The following is a 19735-nucleotide window of genomic DNA, read 5'->3' as shown; positions in this document are numbered from 1 at the left end:
GTCTAATAAACAATATACATTAGTTGTAGATGCCATTACTTTTTTCTTTTTCATTGTGAACAAAGCCTGGCTTTAAAAACATAGCTACTTAGGCCAGATATATGCCTCAGTGCTTAAGAGTCCATTGTGCTCTTGCAGAAAATAGCAAAATAGAGAAGATCCTCCCTCTTTCTCCATACATGAAGATCAACTTTATCAGAACACACGGAGATAATCATAGGTTGACTGTCAGGAAATAAATACCAAAAGAAAGGTAACTTAAAGTTAGTAGACATTTGTAGTATAATACTTTGTATCTTGCCTTCCCTGCATTGATGGTTAACTGATGAATTTAAAACACAAAATTTGTATTTTTGGTGTAGTACCCAGGTCCTTTGGAGGAAAACAAACTTTGTTCCCAAAGAATTATTATTTTGTTTTATTTTCACTTAACTAAGGAGTCACCAAGGAACTGAGGCAAGGACTTCTTGCTTCACGTCATCTCAGGGCAAGCAATGTAATGGTACTTAGTAGTTACTTTAAGTATGTATTTGGAAATGTACCACAGTATGGATTCTAAATAAAAATGAGCTCTAGTTACAGTCAGAGCTACTAAATAAACCTTAATTGTCTATACAAAATTCTTTAAGAGTAAAGCCTAAACACAACCCTGTAGTTTAAAATATACAGTCTGATTGTAAAGCTAAAACAACTATCACTTGTACTTATGTAACTCCAGAACAACTTTAATACAAGACACACAAAAAATGTTATTTCTTATAGTGTACTGATTAAACTATACACATTTCTTGTAAGACCATGCAATCTAATACAGAAAACCTTTTTACAATGTGAGTTGGAAGCGGTAGCAATTGCAGAGTATACACTAGATTTCAAATACATGGTATAAAAAAGTGTGAAACATCTTTGTAATTTTGTATTGATTATATGTTTATATTTTGGGTGTTAAAGGGAAAAATTAACTTCATTTACTCTTTGTACTTTAATATATCAAAATGACTTTTTAAGTTATATATAATTTGCATTATATTTCTATTGGACACCACTACCTTCAAGGAATTCTTCAGGTAATTCCTTTGAGAGAATAGAAGAAAAGTTGTTACCAATGACCTCAGACAGGGGATTACTACATAATATAAAGAACCAAAAATATTAAATTCTTCTTCCTAATCATCAAATAAATGGGCTAATGGAACTAGTATTTTAAAAGAAGCAAATAAATACTTGAAAAACTGTTTGGCATCCTTAGACATCAGGAAAACGCAAAATTAAAACTGCTTTGAAATTGCTGTCTCTCAACCCAGACAAAATGAGTATGAAGAAATCAAGAGACAAAAAGTGCTGGTAAGGATATAGGAAAAGCGGAACCCTTACACACTTCTGATGGCAATGTAAACCAGTGTGGCTACTATGGAAATCAGTATAGAGATTCCTCAAAAACGACAAGCACAACTTCTGGACCTTCACGCTGTAATGTTCACACTGACTGCTGCACTATTTATACATGGAACCAGCCTAGATAAAAGAAATTAAAGAAATCCCACTACACCTACAGAACATGAATTTTACTCAGCTGTAAAAATGAAATTACCACACTCACAGGAAAATAGATGGAATTAGAGATTATTATGCTATATGACATGAGCAGGTTTAAGAAAGACATGTATCACATTTTCTTTTATGTATGGAATCTATTTTTAAATTAATATTAAAATGATTTAAAAAAGATAACAAAATGTTTTTTCTTTTTTTTCTTTTAAAAGATTTATTTATTTATTTTGTTCACAGTGTTCTGTCTGCATGTGTGCCTGCAAGCCAGAAGAGGGCACCAGATTTCATTACAGATGGTTGTGAGCCACTATGTGGTTGCTGGGAGTTGAACTCAGGACCTCTGGAAGAACAATCAGTGCTCTTAACCTCTGAGCCATCTCTCCAGCCCCAACAAAATGTTTTCTGATGCAGGTACTTAGCATTCCTCAGAGCCTTCTGATTGCCCCCAGCAAATAAAAATCTACAAATGGGGCATGGGAGTCCAGGGCCATTGCTCAGCATATAAGAATGTTTGTTATTAATCAATCAGGACAATCAGAGTTCAATCCTCTAGATCCACATGGTAAAAGGACAGAAACTGACTCTGGGCAAGTTATTTCTGACTTTCATATGTATGCCATGGCACATATATGCAGGCTTGTGCAACCATATGTAGACATACACAATAAATGTAATAAAATATTAAAAAATATTCAGAACTGTATAGGCACAAGCAACAAATATTCTCCATACTTATTCTTTCCTAAGATTTATAACGAAAAATTCTTTTCAATTAGGGCATATTATTTGCAGAAAATAATTCAAACTGGATGGTTTTTAAAACAGAATCAATCTGATAATAAAGACAGAAGAAAATAAGTGAGTTCAAATAGCTTGCCCAATATTTATATTGCTGTCTAATGATGGAACAGAAAGTAGAATATGATTCTCTTGCAATTGATGCCAGAATTTTTTGTCCTTTATCAAACTATGAAATGACACGAGAATAAACTGCAATAAATGGTTTTAATACGTAAGATTCCCCTGGAAAACAATTTGTATTGTTTGTTGGTTTAATAATATTCATTCTTAGATCTTACATCTCCAAAGATGGAATACATAGTCTACAAATGAGACTTGTCTGGACAGTCAGAGATAGCAACCAATGATCTCTATTAGTCAAAAGCAACATGGTTCTACTTTGAAATAATTCTTAAGCTATGATTCATTAAGGTGACAAAGAAAATAAGCAGTTTGGATTTTAAGCTAGGTTTACTTCAAGTAAAAGACTGAAAATACATGACAGAGATATGCAACCTATAGGTACTTTATTTCTTATCAGTAACTGTACTAATTCATTGATGCTAGGATTATAGTGATTGCTAAATATTTCAAAATATTACTCGGCAGTTTCATGTCAATCCATGGGCCCCGAAGAATAAAATACATTAGTGGTAGATTGAAACATGAAAGCTGAAAATTAAACCACTTGACATGAATAAAACAATTCAAAGAAAGAATATGACTTGCAAAAGTACACAGTGTAACTGGTGGCAAAGTCCACATGATGAATCCAGTAATTATTCCATATTAAATGCTTTTGAAACTACCATTTGCAACCTAACCAGAGGATTGTAATCACAGTTTCTTTTTAAAACTACACAGAAAGGAAAATGTATTTTTCAAGTGAGGCTGTTGTCACATACATGACATGTACTAGGCCATGATATAAAGTAAGACATTCTATTATGACTGTGATTTTAAAAACTGTTACAAAACACTGTACACATGCCATTCTTAGAAGTATGCAGAAACAACAGTTGTTGGACTACAGGGTGCCCTAATGAACTTTTAAGAACAAAGTATTAGTAGCAGACTTGAAAGATATCAAAGGGAAAAAAATCTTGACCTAAGTCCTATTAAAAGCATCAAATCTTATAAGAATAATCCTTTTTAGTTCTATTCATTTTAAACAGAAAGATTCTGATTCTCTTCATATGCATCATGTTTTATGATATATTAAGTTTACCTGGCGTTCTGCTTCCTGGAACTTTCATATATAGTTGAACTGTGTTCATGCCCAGTATAGTATGACCAACATGGCTTAGAAGATTTCCTGCTGATACGACACGCACAAAAGCAGGAAGTTTAGTCAGCTCATGTAACTGCAGTTTCCACCTATAAAGAAAAAAAAAAAAGAGTAATGCCTTGCTTTTATGTTCCAATGAGAAAAAAAAATCTATAAACATTTTGCTTTCAAATAAGAAATAATGGAATATCTAAATTAACCTACCAATGAAAAATAGCATTAAAATTATAGACCTAGAACATAATGAAAAACTACCTACCATAAAGTTAGGGTATCAGTGGGAAAAGAAGGATATAACAGTCTTAAATAAAAAAAAATAATAATTTAACTGTAAAGTCTAGTAAAATTATTTAGTTTATTTTATATCGATTTATAAAAAAATGATAAGGAATAAAACAGAAGAAATTGTAAACAATTCTGGACCAGAGCAAGGACACGTCTTTGCATCAGTTCACAGAACTATCACAAGGACTTACTTTTTGTCATCAGACAGGTCAATGTTGGTCCCAAACTTAATGGTTTTAAAGGGTCCTTTTCTCCTTTTCCCAGAACTTAAAAAGAAAGAAGCAAAATTACAAGTGCATCTTTTAAACAGAAATATTAAGTAGAAATGAAAAATGACTTACTTATCTGATGATGTAGATTCATTATCAGAATGGTCTTTATGGTGACTTCTTTTCTCATTTTCTTCCTAAAAATTAGTAAAAGGCATTTTAGCTTAGTATTCCACATATCTGGTGACTCTTTCCCCTTCCCCATGCTACTAAATGACAGATTCTCACAGTAGCTCTATTTGCAAGGAGAGAAAACTGATATAATTCACTGTAACTCAATACAATTTGCAGGACAGGTTTTAGTTTATAGAAAGGGACAGTGGAAGTGGCTAGTGTATGTCAACTTGACATAAGGTAGAGTTATCATCTAAAAGGAGGGAACCTCAACTGAGAAAATGTTTCTGTAAGATTCCTTAAAGCTGTGGGGCATTTTCTTAATTAGTGGCCGATGGGGTAGGGCCTAGCTCATTGCGAGTTGTGCCATCCTAAACTGGTGGTCATGGGTTGTATAAGAAAGCAGGCTGAGCAAGCCAGGGAGAAGCAAGTCAGTAAGCAGCACTACTTCATGGCCTCTGCACCAGCTCTTGCCTCGAGGTTCCTGCCTGACTTCCTTTGATGATATAGTAAGTCAAATAAACCCTTTCCTCCCCAAGTTGTGTCGGTCATGGTGTTTCAATTCAGCAACAGAAAATCTACTTAAGACAGTAACCCAAATATATAATTTCATGTAAAAAGGTTGTCTGGACTAAAAATGTGAACTCAGAAACATTTTAAATATTTTTAAAGAGATAAGCAAATCTAGTAAACTAAATTAAATTTCCTGTGCAAAAGATATGAACAAACAACTCAGCACAAGGCAGTATTAGAGTAATATTTCAAACTCACTTCTGTGGATGTTTTATCTCCAGTTTGTGGGAGGACTCATAAAGCTCTCATTATGATACATGATTTTAGTAATGTTGAAACATCTTACTAGGCAGTAATTCCCTCTCTGAACAATACTTACTGAATCAACTCACAGGTTTAAGTAAACTGGGTAGCACTTATTATTATGTTTTATGTAACATAATATAATCTGATGACATCTACTTTCAAAACTTCAAAATGAAATAATTTTAAAATATCTAAAAATAATCTCCAGGAAGCAAACACTTACTCTCAATGATTCTTGGAATGAGGATGCTTGGTACTGAGCATATTTAGCAATTGTAGTATGAGATCTATTACTTTCACAATGCCAGATTTTCTTGGTTCCAGTAGGGTCCCAGTTTTCATCAGCTGGTTGTAACAACTGTGTTCTCACTTCTACCATATGTTCATTGTTAGCTTCCACCAAAGTTTTAGTAGAGAAAAGTCCCAGGTCTTTATTACAAGTAAGCCATAAATAAATAAAAGAAGTCAACGAAAGCAAAGCAAAAATGCATCCAACAAGCTCTCCCGCCCCTCACCGTTTTTTTTAAAAGAGAAAGCATTTTATAGTAATATATCCAAGTTCCCCTAAAAACTGACTAGGTCATCTATACACTCTGAAGACCAAGGTATTCCCAATATTCATGGTGTTCCAACAAAGAAAGAGTCAAGAGTCCAATGGTCAAACTTTTCATGTACTTAATCTGTGTGGGCACTAGCAAATACCAATGGGGCTATAGTACATTATTTGAAGAGTATACTAAATTTCACTTACATTTTATATTCAAAATTTTCCTGGTAGTAAACATAACCCACTATTATAAAACTTGATAAAAGTAAAAGCTAAATTTAAAAAAAAAATTGCCAGCAACTAACATCATCACCATTATGCACTCAAATCATGAACCTCAAGTAAAATTAATCATGATCCTCCATCCATATTAGAATAAAAATGTGTATGTGAATGGTAGTGGGTGGTAACGACACTCTCTACTGGTGTTTTAAAAGATTAAAAGACAGCATGCATAGAAAACATTTTTCCTTAAGCGTACCTAATTTAAGAGCTCCAGCAAGGCCACGTATTACTGTAACAGGGTTGTTTGGATTTGTACAAAATTGATGTAATGGAGGAAAGAAAGCATCACGTTTATTTTCCAACTGTAAAATTAAAATATGTGGTTATATCTCAGGAAAATAGAGCTTTTAACTTAAATATTATGTCTCAGATTCACTGCTTATCAATCTATTCTATTTCATGCATTTATATTTCTTTTCTATTTTCTAGTACTTTTGCATTTGGTTTTAATTATGACTAGATAGTAAGTAACCACATATATTTTTGTGTACTACATGTTGAACAAATTATGCAGCAGAAATTACATTTAAATTTCAAAACCAAAGTGCTTTAAGTACAATTGGACCTTAAAAAGGAAGAAAAACAACGAGCAAGAGTAGGGAGATTGGTTCAGCCTCCATTAAGGCCTTCAGTCCAGCATCCCTGAGAGCAAGAAATCACAAAGTATAAGTTGGGTTGTAGGTTCATGATAGTGTTTTTGACATCCATGGGGCTCTGGGTTTTATCTTCAATACTGCCCCTATTGAAAAACCAAAAAGTAAAAGAGTTAAAAGATCCTATACAGAAGCTGAGAGTGGTGGCAGTCATCTTCAATCCCAGCACCCAGGAGTCAGAAATAGGCATATCTCTAAGTTCGAGATCAGTTAAAGTGATAGAGTCCCTTTGACCAAAAATAAAATTGTTTTTGCTTGGAGATATGGCTCAGTCATGAGCACTTATTGCCCTTGCAGAAAAAGGACCTGACCTTGATTCCCAGACCTATGGCTCACCTGTAACTCCAGCTCCTGGGGACACCTACACTTACATGTAATCACCTACACTCACTTAATCTTCCACTCACATAATTAAAAATAAGAAAAAAGAATCTCAAAAAGAGTCTGTATGATTCCATACATTCTTATGTAACATTACTCATGAACTTAGGTAAATAATTTATCAGGCAAGATTGGAAGCTTGCTAAAGGATAGAATATGAAGCTCAATGGTAGACTACTTAAAAAGCCTAGGATTCATCCCTAGGAGGAGGAAACCAGGCAACAAATGAAACAAATTACTGAGAAAAGAGACAGAGTTTGGTGGTATAATAGTTGCATTAGTATGTCAACATACTAACACTAGCACCACTACCCAAGTTAATTGACTGATCGATTATCCTGTCATGTGGATTAATCTTGAGGTCATAATAAATGAAATAAATTAGTCATAGAAAAAATAGTGGTTCCATTATATAAAGTAGTGAAATACATGAAAACAGAATTGTGACAGCCAGGACTTAAGGAAAAGAGGATGTTCCATGGTTAGACACTGGCCAGAAAATAAATTCTCAAGAAAGGTTATACAACAACATGAGTGTGTTTAACACTACTTAACTATATACTCAGTTAGGGAAGAGATGGTGAATTTTGTCATGCTTTAAAAACTCAGAAAGAAATCAAAATTTCTTGAACAAATTCAAAATTCATTTTCACAGATGTATGGCCATTTAAACTATATCACTATAACTTTGTGTATTTAATTTTTTTCTTTCACATGGGAAGGTAGTAGGAAGATATTAATATAGTAGCAGCAGGACTTATTTGTGAAAAACACAATTGAGAATTGCTTTTATAGCTGGGCAGTGGTGGCTCATGCCTTTAATTTTAGAACTCAGGAGGCAGAGGCAGGCACATCTCTGTGAGTTCTAGGCCAGCCTGGTCTACAGAGCTAGTTCCGGGGCAGCCAGGGCTGTTAAAGTGAAAACCTGTCTCAAAAAAACAAACAAAAATACTAAAAAACAAAAACAAACAAAGAGAGCAAGAGAAAAAAAATCTATGAAAAAACTGATAGTTTTAAATATGATAAATAGCTTACAAAGATTTTTGGTGACACATATCTACCTATTATTATATTTTTTAAATCCAGGCATGCTGGTTTTAAAAATCAATTCTTATTTCATGTATATGAGTGTTTTGCCTGTGTATATAGATACCACGTAAATGACTGGTACCATGGAGGTCAGAAGAGGGTATCAGGTCTCCTGCGAGTAATGGGTGGTTGAAACATCATGTAGGTATAGGTGACAGAACCTGGGCCTTCTGAAAGAGTAACAAGTGCTCTTAACTGCTGAGCCATCTCTCCAGCTCCAAAGACCACATTCTTAAAATGTCTTAGTTTTTTTTTTTTGCTTTGTTTAATTTGAAGGTATTTCTTTTAGCATATATATGAAACAGAATGAATGCTAAGGTCCAACAATTAGTAGATTTAAAACACAGTTTACAAAAAAAAAATAAGATAAATAATTCCAAGTAGCTTTGGTTTAATACTGTTCAAAATTAAGGCAGATTAAGCATTTTTCCCTTATTCTAGTCCAGCCTATAGTCAGAGAGGAACAATAGGTATATAGTAGTAATGCTATAAAAGTACTTGACGAGAATATGCAAAGCTCTGGGTTTAGTTTCCAGCACAGAAAAAAAAAAAGCAAGAAACTAAATTTTCTAATATAATCATAGTTAATAGCTGAGCAGGCATTTGCAAAATAGCATAAAATCTTTTTCAATACATCTTTTATGTTGTTGTTTAATATTCACACTGCTGCCAATAACTGTAATATTTGCTAAAGAGTATCCATGGTGACCTAAAAGATTTTTATAAGAGACAACTAAAAGTAAACATTGGTTTGGCTGAAATTTAGTCAATTCAGACTCACATAAATACTAGGAGTAGGTGGATTCAACTTGTCCTTTGGCAAGGGAGGGTATGGTGAAGATGGTGGTCTTGGAGGTGGACATTTATCCAACAAAATGCTACTGTTAGACAGGCCATTTTTACCTAGATTCCTTTAAAAATAACAAAAAGGAGAAAAAATCAGCTTTACATTTACATAGAAGGCAAAAAAAATTCTGAACTAACTTCTAATTAAATGAATAGGCATTTTTATAAATCCATGAATTTTGGATCCAGTGGGAACAAGAAAAATTATTTCTGCAAATACTTATTTTGATTCCTATATCTTACATTGAAGTAAAATAAACACACATATGGAGCATAGAAAACATTCCTTATTTTGTTTGTGATTTCTTTATCTAAATACAAAAATAAGTTGTAATTTCCTTTCTATCATCAGAATCTTTCCCATTCAAGGTTAATATAGCGCAACCAAGAAAAAGTCCCAATAGGTCATATTAACTAGTTTCTTACTGTGCTTTAAAAATTATCTGCCTGTTAAAAGCAAGTCTGAAACAGACAGAAATTTCTCTAAAACAGATGCATACAGTCATCTATATAAGAGACTATAAACATTTCCTACTTAACTACACTCATAATCTTAGTAGATACTTAAGATACCGGGTATTCACGTCATCTTCTGAACACTGCTTTAGAACACCTTAAGCCAGAAATAATGAAACTTCATCTTAATAATCCAAAGTGGACAGAAAAGTAGAAAGCAAAGTTATGAAATAAGATGGCGACAGAGAGGATTCAAAAAACACATCATTTTAAATAGTTTTCTCCCATTTTGGAACAACCATACTTAGTAAAGAAATTATGGTAAAGTGTTCTGTGAGTAAACCAAATATTCTTCAAATCTTCTCTAAAAAGCTCCTAAACCATAGATCCCAGGTCTCCTAATGCCATGCCTGTGTGACTTCCTGGAAGCCTTATGCCAGTACAGGCTACTATCAATCTAACACCCCCTTACTTGTAAACAAAATTTCTTTTCTTTAAGCTTCAGAAGATTGATCTCCAACATAAAGAAGTGACTTCCTATATCATCATTTACAAATTCATGCCGAGATTGATTGAAATAACCCAGTGTTTTGGTGTATCTAGCTACTTATAACACAAAATATCTATAATGAGGCAAAATTGTTTTTATAAATTAAGTTTAACATAAAACTATTAGAATATACTCAAGTGAATGTCCTAATGTCCCCATCAGCAACAAAAAATGAGATAAAAGAGCATCATCCTTAACACACTAAAAAAATACAATCAACTAGGTACTCCATAGCATAAAATTTTATTAACAAAAACTGCTCTTTCACATTGCTCATAACTTGTGGGCCATAACATAGCTCCAGAATCACCCTCCCCCCACTTTAAATGACATCTCAGTTTCTCCCTGTTTTTATTTTGTTGCTGTTGTTAAAACAAATGTCCTGAGTGTCTAGAGAGAGTGGACAAGCCCCTGCTTTAGCAGAGTAGAAAGAGAACTAGAAAAGGAGGGCAGAGAGCAGATCAGTCAAGGGAGAGGCAGACAGAAGATAAGCATACTGGAAAGGAATCAAGGTATTGTGTCTCCAGTCAGCTATGGCTATTGAACTGGACACTTAAAGGGGTTCAATGTTGAAGTGAATGATAGTAACTTGTAGACAAAAAGACTAATGCCTCTAAATTCAAAATTTCTAAAAAACGAATTTTAGATGTTCAGGAACCCTACTATATGATTTATTTATTTTTTTAAATTTAGAGATCTAATGTGTTAAACGCTGACATGAAAAAAAGTTAGGACTGGTCAAGTGTGGTGAAGCACACCTTTAATTCCAGCACTTAGGTGGCAGAGGCAAGGCATCCTGGTCTTCAGAGAGAGTTCAAGGCCAGAGAGAGCCTGCTCATGTCTCCCCTACCCCCACCTCCCCACCAAAAACAGTTAAGATCAGTGACAGTAGTTGTCATGTTGTAGGCCACTCAGGAAAATGATACCAGCAAGATGGCCTAAACAAAGAAATAATAAGAAATATAAAAGTAACCACCTGATAGTTAAAAAATTGACAGAAAATAATGACAATCAATGCATGATAAAACACAGGCCAGAAGACATTTAAACACTTCAACTCAATTTTTTTTTTAAAAAACTTTAGTATATTAAAGTTCCAGTGTCACAATTGAAGTGGTAAATTAAGATTAATTAAAATTTATTTTAAACGAAATTCTTCCCAATAAGTAGCAAATTTACTTTAAACTAATTCTTTCCCATAAGTTACCCATAAGCAACATATTCTACAAAATAAAACTCAATTTTATATAAACAATTCACTAATGACAAACACTTAATGGTAGATCCAAGATACAGTATCAATAAAACAATCTAAACAGCAGAAAAGATAATGACACTTTTAGATAATAAATAAGACACACTAGTACTGGCAGTTAAATGGGAATTATTTCAAATTTTAAAATAAAATTGTTATATTAAGTGGCCAATGTCAACAGACTCAATGCTTAATTTTTCTATTTACAGAATGCTTATTTTCTGTTTTTTGATTAAACTTGCAACCAAATGAAGACCCTTTAAAAACCTACATCACTGCCTCAACTTAAAATTTAATGTAGTAGAAAAGTATGCAGAATTCCTTGTTGTGATTATTCCAAACAGTGTTAACATTCAAGATTTATTCATACACAGGGGATGACAAATACAAGTCAAGGAGAAAACTTAAACGTGCCATGCACAATGAAAAGACCATTAAGAATCTCTATCTCCAAATACTACAGAAAGATGGTGCTAGCCAATCAGACTGATCCTTTGATGATGAGGTATTTTTCCTCCTTTAGGAGACTAATTTTCCTCTAAGTTTGAAGGTTTAGCCTTCCAAAACTAACATGAATATGCTTTTCCTTTCATGAATGGCTAGCAGGCTGCCCTAATCTCTATTGTTCCTTACTTCTTCCTATTTCCTTTATAATTTCTTGTAGAGTCATGAAGTGTAAACCAGAGACTAACCTTGATGACTGTTGAGGTCTACCTCTAGTCTAACATTTAGTGAGTCCAAAACGAAAATAAACAATAGGCTCTTCAAGGCCTTGTTTTTTAGTCAAATGTGATTCCATCCCCAGAGCAGACAATAACACTGAAACCAGCAACTGTAGTAACCAGTAGAGGGCAGTAATAGCATGTTCAGAAACACCCTCTCAGATTAAGTTACGGAAGTTTCATTCAAACATAACAAACCTTCCAAGTTTTTACTTTAGATGACTGATTACACTATCTTTTATTTCCCAGATCTTGATCAGATAAATTGTCAAACATTTTCACTCTGTGATTAACTTTCCCACACTAACCTGCAAGCTTTCAGAACTTCTGCTGAGCTGGGATATATGGACACAGACATTGATGGTATGATCTGAGGACTAGGTTTGTGGCTAACTAGAAGCAGATCTGTTTTAATGGGGCTCTGAGATTCTTCCATTCCTTCTCCATTAATTGTGTGCAGCCCACTGTGAGGGCTGTTAAGGCTGGTAACACTGTTTGTGGTTGTCTGCTCGGTGGATTTAGGAGAAGGTGTTGCTGTGGAAATGGCTGAAGATGGTGAAGAGGCAACAGAATTATCAGTCTTTGTATGGACAGTAGGGTGGATGTTATTGACTTTGTCACAGGTTCCAGGACCCACATTGTTATTAGCTTTTCCCATCAACAAGGCAGAGAGCTGAGGATTGTCTGAACTTAGTAAACCTGGTGACTTAGAATCTCCATGGCTAGGACTGCAAACAGCATCTGCCATCACCTGATGGACATGATTAGGAAGTCCCTCAACACTGGCAGTGCTGTTAGGTGTCTCTCCAGTATGCCTGCTTGCTTCAGGCATGGTCAATGTGTTTCCTGAAGGCTTGCTCTCTTTGGTTAAGGTAATGCCTTGTTGTCCACCTGAGGTAGCAGTATGAGAGGAGAGGTGATTGAGAGCAGCCCCCTGTGTTACTGAATTGCTAGGCAGGGTGGGATGTCCATTCTGATTTTGAATACCAGAGCCAGCTGCCTGGAGATGCTGGGAAGGCCCAGTGGAAGAGAGAGGTCGTTCATCATTAGGACCTGCCAAATGTGAACTCTGACCTTTGTGAAGCCCCTAAAAAGAAAAATAGACAGTTTAAATCTTATGTTAAACTCAGAGCATACACAGAATTCTAAGTATTATAGGTAAAAGTCACTAAGGAAAATTATCTGTATAATTTGACATAGTTCCTAAAGTTATCAAAAAAGTACTTACAGTTAGCGAAAAGAATTTCCCTAATTAGTATGGCATACATTAATTTACAGAAAGCACTAGGAATGCTAACTTAAGTTTTAAAACATGTACTTTCATTCCTAAGATCAAACATGGACAGACATACAATATCATTAATAATTAAACAAGAAATATGACAAACCAACTAATGGGTCTGTGATCTATTAAGAGATTAATTCTATAGAAAGCAAATTTGTGTATTTTTTTTTAAAATGAACAAAGAAATTAGGACTATATTGTGACTTGAGAATGACTTTAATAGCAGAGTTGAGAGCTTTTTTGACAGGTAACATTTAACCTGGCAATAATAAACCATCAGGAAATAAAAATTAGCTATTGATACATTAAACAGTAAATTTAATCCCTAGTAAAAATAAGCAACCATAACCCTGAAATCAGCTTAAAAAATGAAAATGTAATGTTTGTATTAAAGAACTTTACCAAAACACAAAACAAAACCCAGTAACATTACAAGTTGAATATAGTTTAGTATATTGAAGAGTATAATTAGATTATCAAGTAAGCAACTACAAGTTCAGTAATAATATCAGTTAAAAGATGAATCATAGAGCTGAGTGTGGAAGCCAACATTTTTAGTCCCAGTACACAGGAGGGAGACACAGGATGATCAAGTGTTCAGTCATCCCCAGATAGCTGGAGGCCAGCCTAAGCTGGAGTATATGACATCTTGTCTAACAAAAAAGCAAAACAAAACAAAAAGGTTAAAACCTTTAAGTTATATCGGAAAATTCTCATTAAAAAGAAGTTACAAATATTTCAATAACTAAACTACCCAAGAAAGTTTTAGGTGAACCAAATTTCTATTTAGTATTTGTCAGAGGCTTCTCAACAAATACACTATTATAAAGTGCAAACGTGACAAAAATATTTAATCATCTCTCTGTACATCAAGGCATTTTAAATTACAAATTCAGAAAATGTTTATATAATGAATTTTTTAAAGCCTGCCTAATCTATCATACTAACATCAGAGGCTCAAGCTCTCCAGCTGCGTGCAGTATTATAAGCAACTCCAGGAGGGAAACTTTTTACCTGGAATTAGTTCAACATTTTTAGACAGTTTTCTTACTTCATTACAACTATACTATAAGGCTCCTGCAGGCACTGAGCATGAGGGACTGGGACACCCTGCCATTCAGTGACATACAGAAGAAGTCTTTTGGCCTGCAAAATCATTGGGATCAGGTCAAGTATTTGTTTCCCGGGACAGAGATGGCTATGTCATAGGCAAGGATATCCTGAACTTGAGTTCCTCCTACATCAGCTTCCTGGATTTCAGGTTAGGATTAGAGAGGCATGAGTCACCACAATCAGTTAGAATTTCTTGTTTTATTTTAATGTTTACCAGATTTCTAAAATAAGATTGAGTAGTTTTGAAAATTTCAGCAATTGAGCAAGCCTGAGATGTAGAGGGGAAGAAAAATAAGAGAACTATACTTCATAAGCATAACAAAGGCTCCAATTTACGTAACTGCCAATTACACTTTAGGCATTTTTACAGAAGTTTCACGTTGTCCTTAACAATCTTTTAATGTTTAAAGATACCAAATTCCCAAAACATACCCTCTCATCTAACAATTCTTTCCTCTATTTTGTCAATCTCTCTACTGAATGTTTCCCATTAGCTTTCACTGCTATTTTGCATTTTAATTTAAAATATGAACAAAACCAAAATCTGAATTCTATTTCTCCTTTAGCTACCCCCTCCCTCATGTGCATAACCAACATGGTTGTAAATGTCCTGTGGGAACTATCCATATCTGCCACCTCCTTTAACCTTTTCACACAATTAGGTTTCATCTGCAACAATCCACTGAAATTGCTCCTATTCAAAAGTTCCCAAATCATCTCTGTATAGAGTCAAACAGACCTTGTAACTCATCTGGTATAACACAGTATTCGCTTATTTTTATTCTACTCTTTAAAACTGCAACAAACATTACCCTTAGCATCAGGCTATTAGAAAGAAGAAGGAAATGTGCAACACAGGTTATGGTATGGATTTCGGTTGCATTTATTAATTTCCCAACTCCAGGAATGTCACCTCAAATGACATTAACTTACTGGATTGTGGTGGTTTGAATAAATATGGCCTCCATAGGCTCATAAATTCAAAATTAGTCACCAAGGTATGACAAAATTTAAGATTAAAAGGATTAGGAGGTGAGGCCTTGTTTGGGTAGGTGTGGCCTTGTTGGAGAAAGTGTGCCACTGAGGGTGAGCTCTGAGGTTTCAAGAACAGAAGCCAGGCTCAGCAGCTCTCTCTCTTCTTGCTGCCTTCAGATCTAGATGTAGAACTCTTCTCAGCTACCATGTCTATCTGTGTGCTGCCATGCTCCCTACCATGAGGACAATGGACTCTGAAATTGTAAGCAAGTCCCAATTAAATGGTTTCTTTTATAAAAATTGCCATGGTCGCAATGCATCTTCACTGACAAAGACACAAATCTAACGTCCTTTATGATATATACTTTGATCAATACCTTCTTGAAATATAAGATATGGCTCATATTCTCCTCAATGCCCAATACCTCACAGCTCAATCCTTTATTCTAGTCTTAACAGTTCTTTAATTTCCTGTCTAGCAAATTACAAAAGGACCTTATGGTTCAATCTTGAATTCTTTTCCCAATCAGTTCCCACCGTCTGTAATCTTACCCAGTCTCAATTATTCTTGCTTATCAAGATAGCTTAAAATTAGACTTTTCTTTCTCATACTCTATTTCTATACACAGATGTTGATCACTATCTACTACTACAAAAATAGGCATTTTTTTTAACGAGGCCACTATAAATTAGAAGTGGTATGGGCGGTTATACAATTTATTTTCTTCACTAATAAATTTTCCAATTATTTCCATCTTTGGAAATGTTATCAAGGAAAGAAAATATATACATATAAACTGAATTGAAACACAGCAACAACAGTGTATAACTAAATAATTCATATAAAAATAGTTCCTCAAACACTTAACATGCACAAACCAAATAAAGACAAATTATTATATGAGAAGTCAATGAAAGCAATTAGTCTTTCTATTACCTGAGTGGAGTTAGATAGTTGGTTTTTCCACGGCTCCTCTGTGCTGCCGGTCAGTTTTGTGCGGTTATGAGGTAGAGTGGGTGCGTTTCGCTGCAAGTAAGGCACGTTTCCATTACTTCCACTTCCTGTTATGTGATTATTGCCTATCAAAATAGTGTCTGTACTTCCCAGCGTTCTTGGTGTGCTACAGGGAACATGGCCTGCAGAAAAGGGTCCATTGGCCAAAGACTGCCCAGGACAGGTAGGACGGACTACAGACTGAGAGACACTAGGCATTCTGGTCAGAGCAAGCTGTGACGGTTGGCCAGAGACTGAGTTTGTAGGCAGTGATGAATCAACTGTTGGCCCATTAGGAATTCCAGTAGGCCGTACCTGTGCAACTCCTGTTTGTCTCATCTGCAGGGAACAAATGAAAAGCAAAAAAATACAGTGTGTATAGTCCAGAGGGGAGAGACTCAGAATGTAAAGATGAATAATCATAGGCTCTGATCTGATCTCAACACTTCATTTCTCTAGGTTAAAAACCATAGACTTCAAAAACAAAAAACTATATGTAAGCTTCCTAGGAAAAGCAGAAATGTTTCATGTTAAGGAAACATCTTGTTAGTTATGACAAAAAAAAAAGGGCAGCTGAAATCTATGGCAAACTCTGAAATTCATACTTCTTCCAAGGAACATCAGATTTTTATTCTAAGGTGGGTCTAGTGGAGCAGGCCTAAAACCCCAACTATTTAGAAGGTCGAGGCAAATGGATCTAAACTTCAAGGTCAACTTAGCAACTCAGACCTTATATGTGTTGGGGGAAGGGGGCGCAGGACACAGGAGGGTATTGTAGCTTAGCAGTAGTGGTAGCTCCTTTAACATGTACAAGGCCTTTGGTTCAACCCTGAGTAAACAACAACAACAATAATAATAAAGACAGAGAATCTATAGTATGACAGATTCTTTAAAGAACACAAATTATAAAATAAATTTTAAAAAATTAATAGAAAAACAAAGGAAGACATATAAAACCTAAACTAGGTTTAATATATTTTACTAAGTACTAAGAACATAAATAAAATACCATGGAATTAAATAATAAAAAAAGCTTAAAATTAAATCAGTAGATGTTCTTTTCTTAAAAACTCCATTACCTAGAATTTTAAGAAGCATAGACCACAAAATTCTACCAAATATAAGTAGACATGAGTATGGGTGAGTTCTGAAATGATGCTATAGTAAAAGTACATAAAATTCTATCAAATTTTAGAGGGAAAATGCTATACACACTTGGTGTTGCTGCATTAAGACAAACTGACTTTCCAGCTGTTCCAGCATTAGTTTCTGTGCTGGGTTTAAATTATTTCTATTTGCACGGAGCTGTTCCAAGTGCTAGGGGAAAAAAAGGGAGAATATAATTAAAGACATATCTAATAAACAAGCTAACAAATCTGTGAAACCTTTATCTGAACTAATTAGAAAAACTCAGAACCACTATCAGGTTGGACACTGATTTCTGATCAACAATAATCTAATTCTAATCTTAAAAGTTTTTTTTTTAAAAAGTTCAAGAAACCAAAGTAAAAACTGAGCATTCATCTGAATATGGTTTATTATAATGTGATCTTTGTAAGAGATGGACATGAAATTTTACTAACACAGTAATTTTCAGTGTTCATGAAGAAAACACCTCAAGTTTATAAGATAAAATGCTCCAAAAAACATTGAATAGAACAGGAAAAGTTTGAAGACATTCTGAATGTCTAAAACTAGTGATCAACTAAGCAATAGTGTCGTATCTAGATAAAGAAATAGGAGCTGTTCATTTTTAAGACCCCTAGTGAATTCCTAAAAAAAAATATCATAGAAAAGCTAAACTTACAGTTTAATGCTTTTTCAGTCACAACACCACTGCACACTGTGGGGATAGCTTGTGCAGTATTAGGTGTGACAATACAACTAGTATAAATGTTTCTTCATTCACAACTTCAGGTAAGAATGCAATATTTACCACCAAACTTAGCTACCTAAGCTTAGGATTATTTTGGATATTTTTCTCTTACTGCTCACACAGAGATTTCATTGTGCTACTAGAATGCTATAATTTAAAAGTTAACATGGGTTTATTCCTGAAAATTTTCACTTAGTATTTTTGGACCAGAGGTTTAAGTTAAATAACTTGTCAATAAATATACAACACACCTCTGCAAAAACAGGCTAAGAAACAAGTAATGCCAGAAAACTTGGGGGGCGGGGGGGGGGGGACTGAGGTAAAGAAGTTGTCAGTGGGTTAGAGTAGAAGATAAAAGAAGACTTTATCCTACATAATCTATATCCATGCTTTATGTATATGAATGCATTGCCTGTTCCCAAAAGAGAAGCAAACTAGAAACAAATGGGAAACAAGATTGAATTATCTTCATTATTCTGGTAAACGTGTAATCACTTCATTCAACTTTAAGAATTTCTAAAAGTTCACTATTTCTGCCACATAACTTTTCTTAAAAACATGTTTTACACACCTGTAATTTCTGTGGTGTCAAACACCATGAATGAGCTTGTTGCTGTACAGGAGGATGGGGCGCAGCATGGCCACCACTCCAATTATCAGAAGAATTCTGAGGAAAATTGATAAAAAGAAACATTAAAGACTATTTAGTTAAGACAATAGGTTAACATTAATTAATGAAGGCCAAAAGATTACAAATTAGAATATTTACATATAAGAAAATCATTACATTCATTAAAAATAACTTACATGCACATTAAACTTGATAGTCATAACATTTTTTAAAATGCTGATTCTGTAATAAACCACCCCCCAAAAAGCCCACCCCTAAACTATGGCCCAAATGACTAGCCTATATACCACACTATCCACTAGGTTCATTATTAAACATAGTTCAATGTTGGCAAAAGTGATGATGAAAAGTGTGCTGATACCTTAACGGCAGGGAAATGGATAAAATGATTTGATGAATGCAAATTTATCCCTACTTGATTTAATATGATTCTAAGACTTTGGGATGGGGAAACTCAAACCTTTTACTATTCTGATGTCCACAGATTTAAAGTAAAGGACAGAAAATGTTCAAACTGCGCAATTAGAGGGCAGTTGGAGCTCCTTTTTTTGACTGGGATTTTTTATTTCTCTAGGACATATACCTTTGTTGGACTAGATGTTCTTTTCCTCTTGGCAGGACTGGACAGGTCATCTACTTGGCTAGGAGGAATCATGTGTAGTGGCAAAGACTGCTGTGAAATTGGTGTTTGACTGAGGCCTAATACAGGTTCAGTATTTGGATGATGAGGTTTACATGCCTAAGAATCACAGAAGGAAGACAAAAATGGGTGCTATATATTCTTACTTCATTCCTTCAAATTATGAAACTCACAAGCTGCATACTTTTCAAAGTTATGTGGACATCTCTGATTGCAATTACTTAAGGTCAAAAAATCAATGAATCATCATCAATGGAGGAATGTGTACCTTCCTTTGAAAATCTTTTAAAAATTAAATGAACTGCTGCAGCATTATTTTGAGAAATCTTGC

The 19735-nt window shown here is 34.4% G+C and overlaps 1 protein-coding gene across 14 annotated transcripts in view; it reads right to left on the bottom strand.

Moving 5' to 3' along the window:
* The window catches only part of LOC121441027 (lysine-specific demethylase 6A), a 134881-nt gene that overhangs the window by 19873 nt on the left and 95273 nt on the right, over positions 1-19735 (bottom strand). For 6 of the 14 annotated variants that reach the window (XM_041642168.1, XM_041642158.1, XM_041642169.1 and 3 more), the window contains 10 exons: positions 18705-18800; positions 17473-17574; positions 16201-16596; positions 12199-12977; positions 8843-8972; positions 6135-6240; positions 5330-5535; positions 4246-4310; positions 4096-4170; positions 3560-3708 (listed from right to left, as the gene is read on the bottom strand). In XM_041642168.1, coding sequence (XP_041498102.1) covers positions 3560-3708; positions 4096-4170; positions 4246-4310; positions 5330-5535; positions 6135-6240; positions 8843-8972; positions 12199-12977; positions 16201-16596; positions 17473-17574; positions 18705-18800 — 2104 coding nt within the window. Of the gene's footprint in view, positions 1-3559; positions 3709-4095; positions 4171-4245; positions 4311-5329; positions 5536-6134; positions 6241-8842; positions 8973-12198; positions 12978-16200; positions 16597-17472; positions 17575-18704; positions 18801-19347; positions 19504-19735 lie in introns of all 14 variants that reach the window. The other 8 variants (XM_041642161.1, XM_041642163.1, XM_041642165.1 and 5 more) reach the window with 3 other exon arrangements.

The sequence above is a fragment of the Microtus oregoni genome, unplaced genomic scaffold (assembly GCF_018167655.1).
Source record: "Microtus oregoni isolate MIOR12 unplaced genomic scaffold, Mior012 000073F_000, whole genome shotgun sequence".
NCBI classification, from domain to species: Eukaryota; Metazoa; Chordata; class Mammalia; order Rodentia; family Cricetidae; genus Microtus; species Microtus oregoni.
Note: the sequence above shows the minus strand (reverse complement) of the source record. Positions and strands in the feature narration are given on the sequence as shown.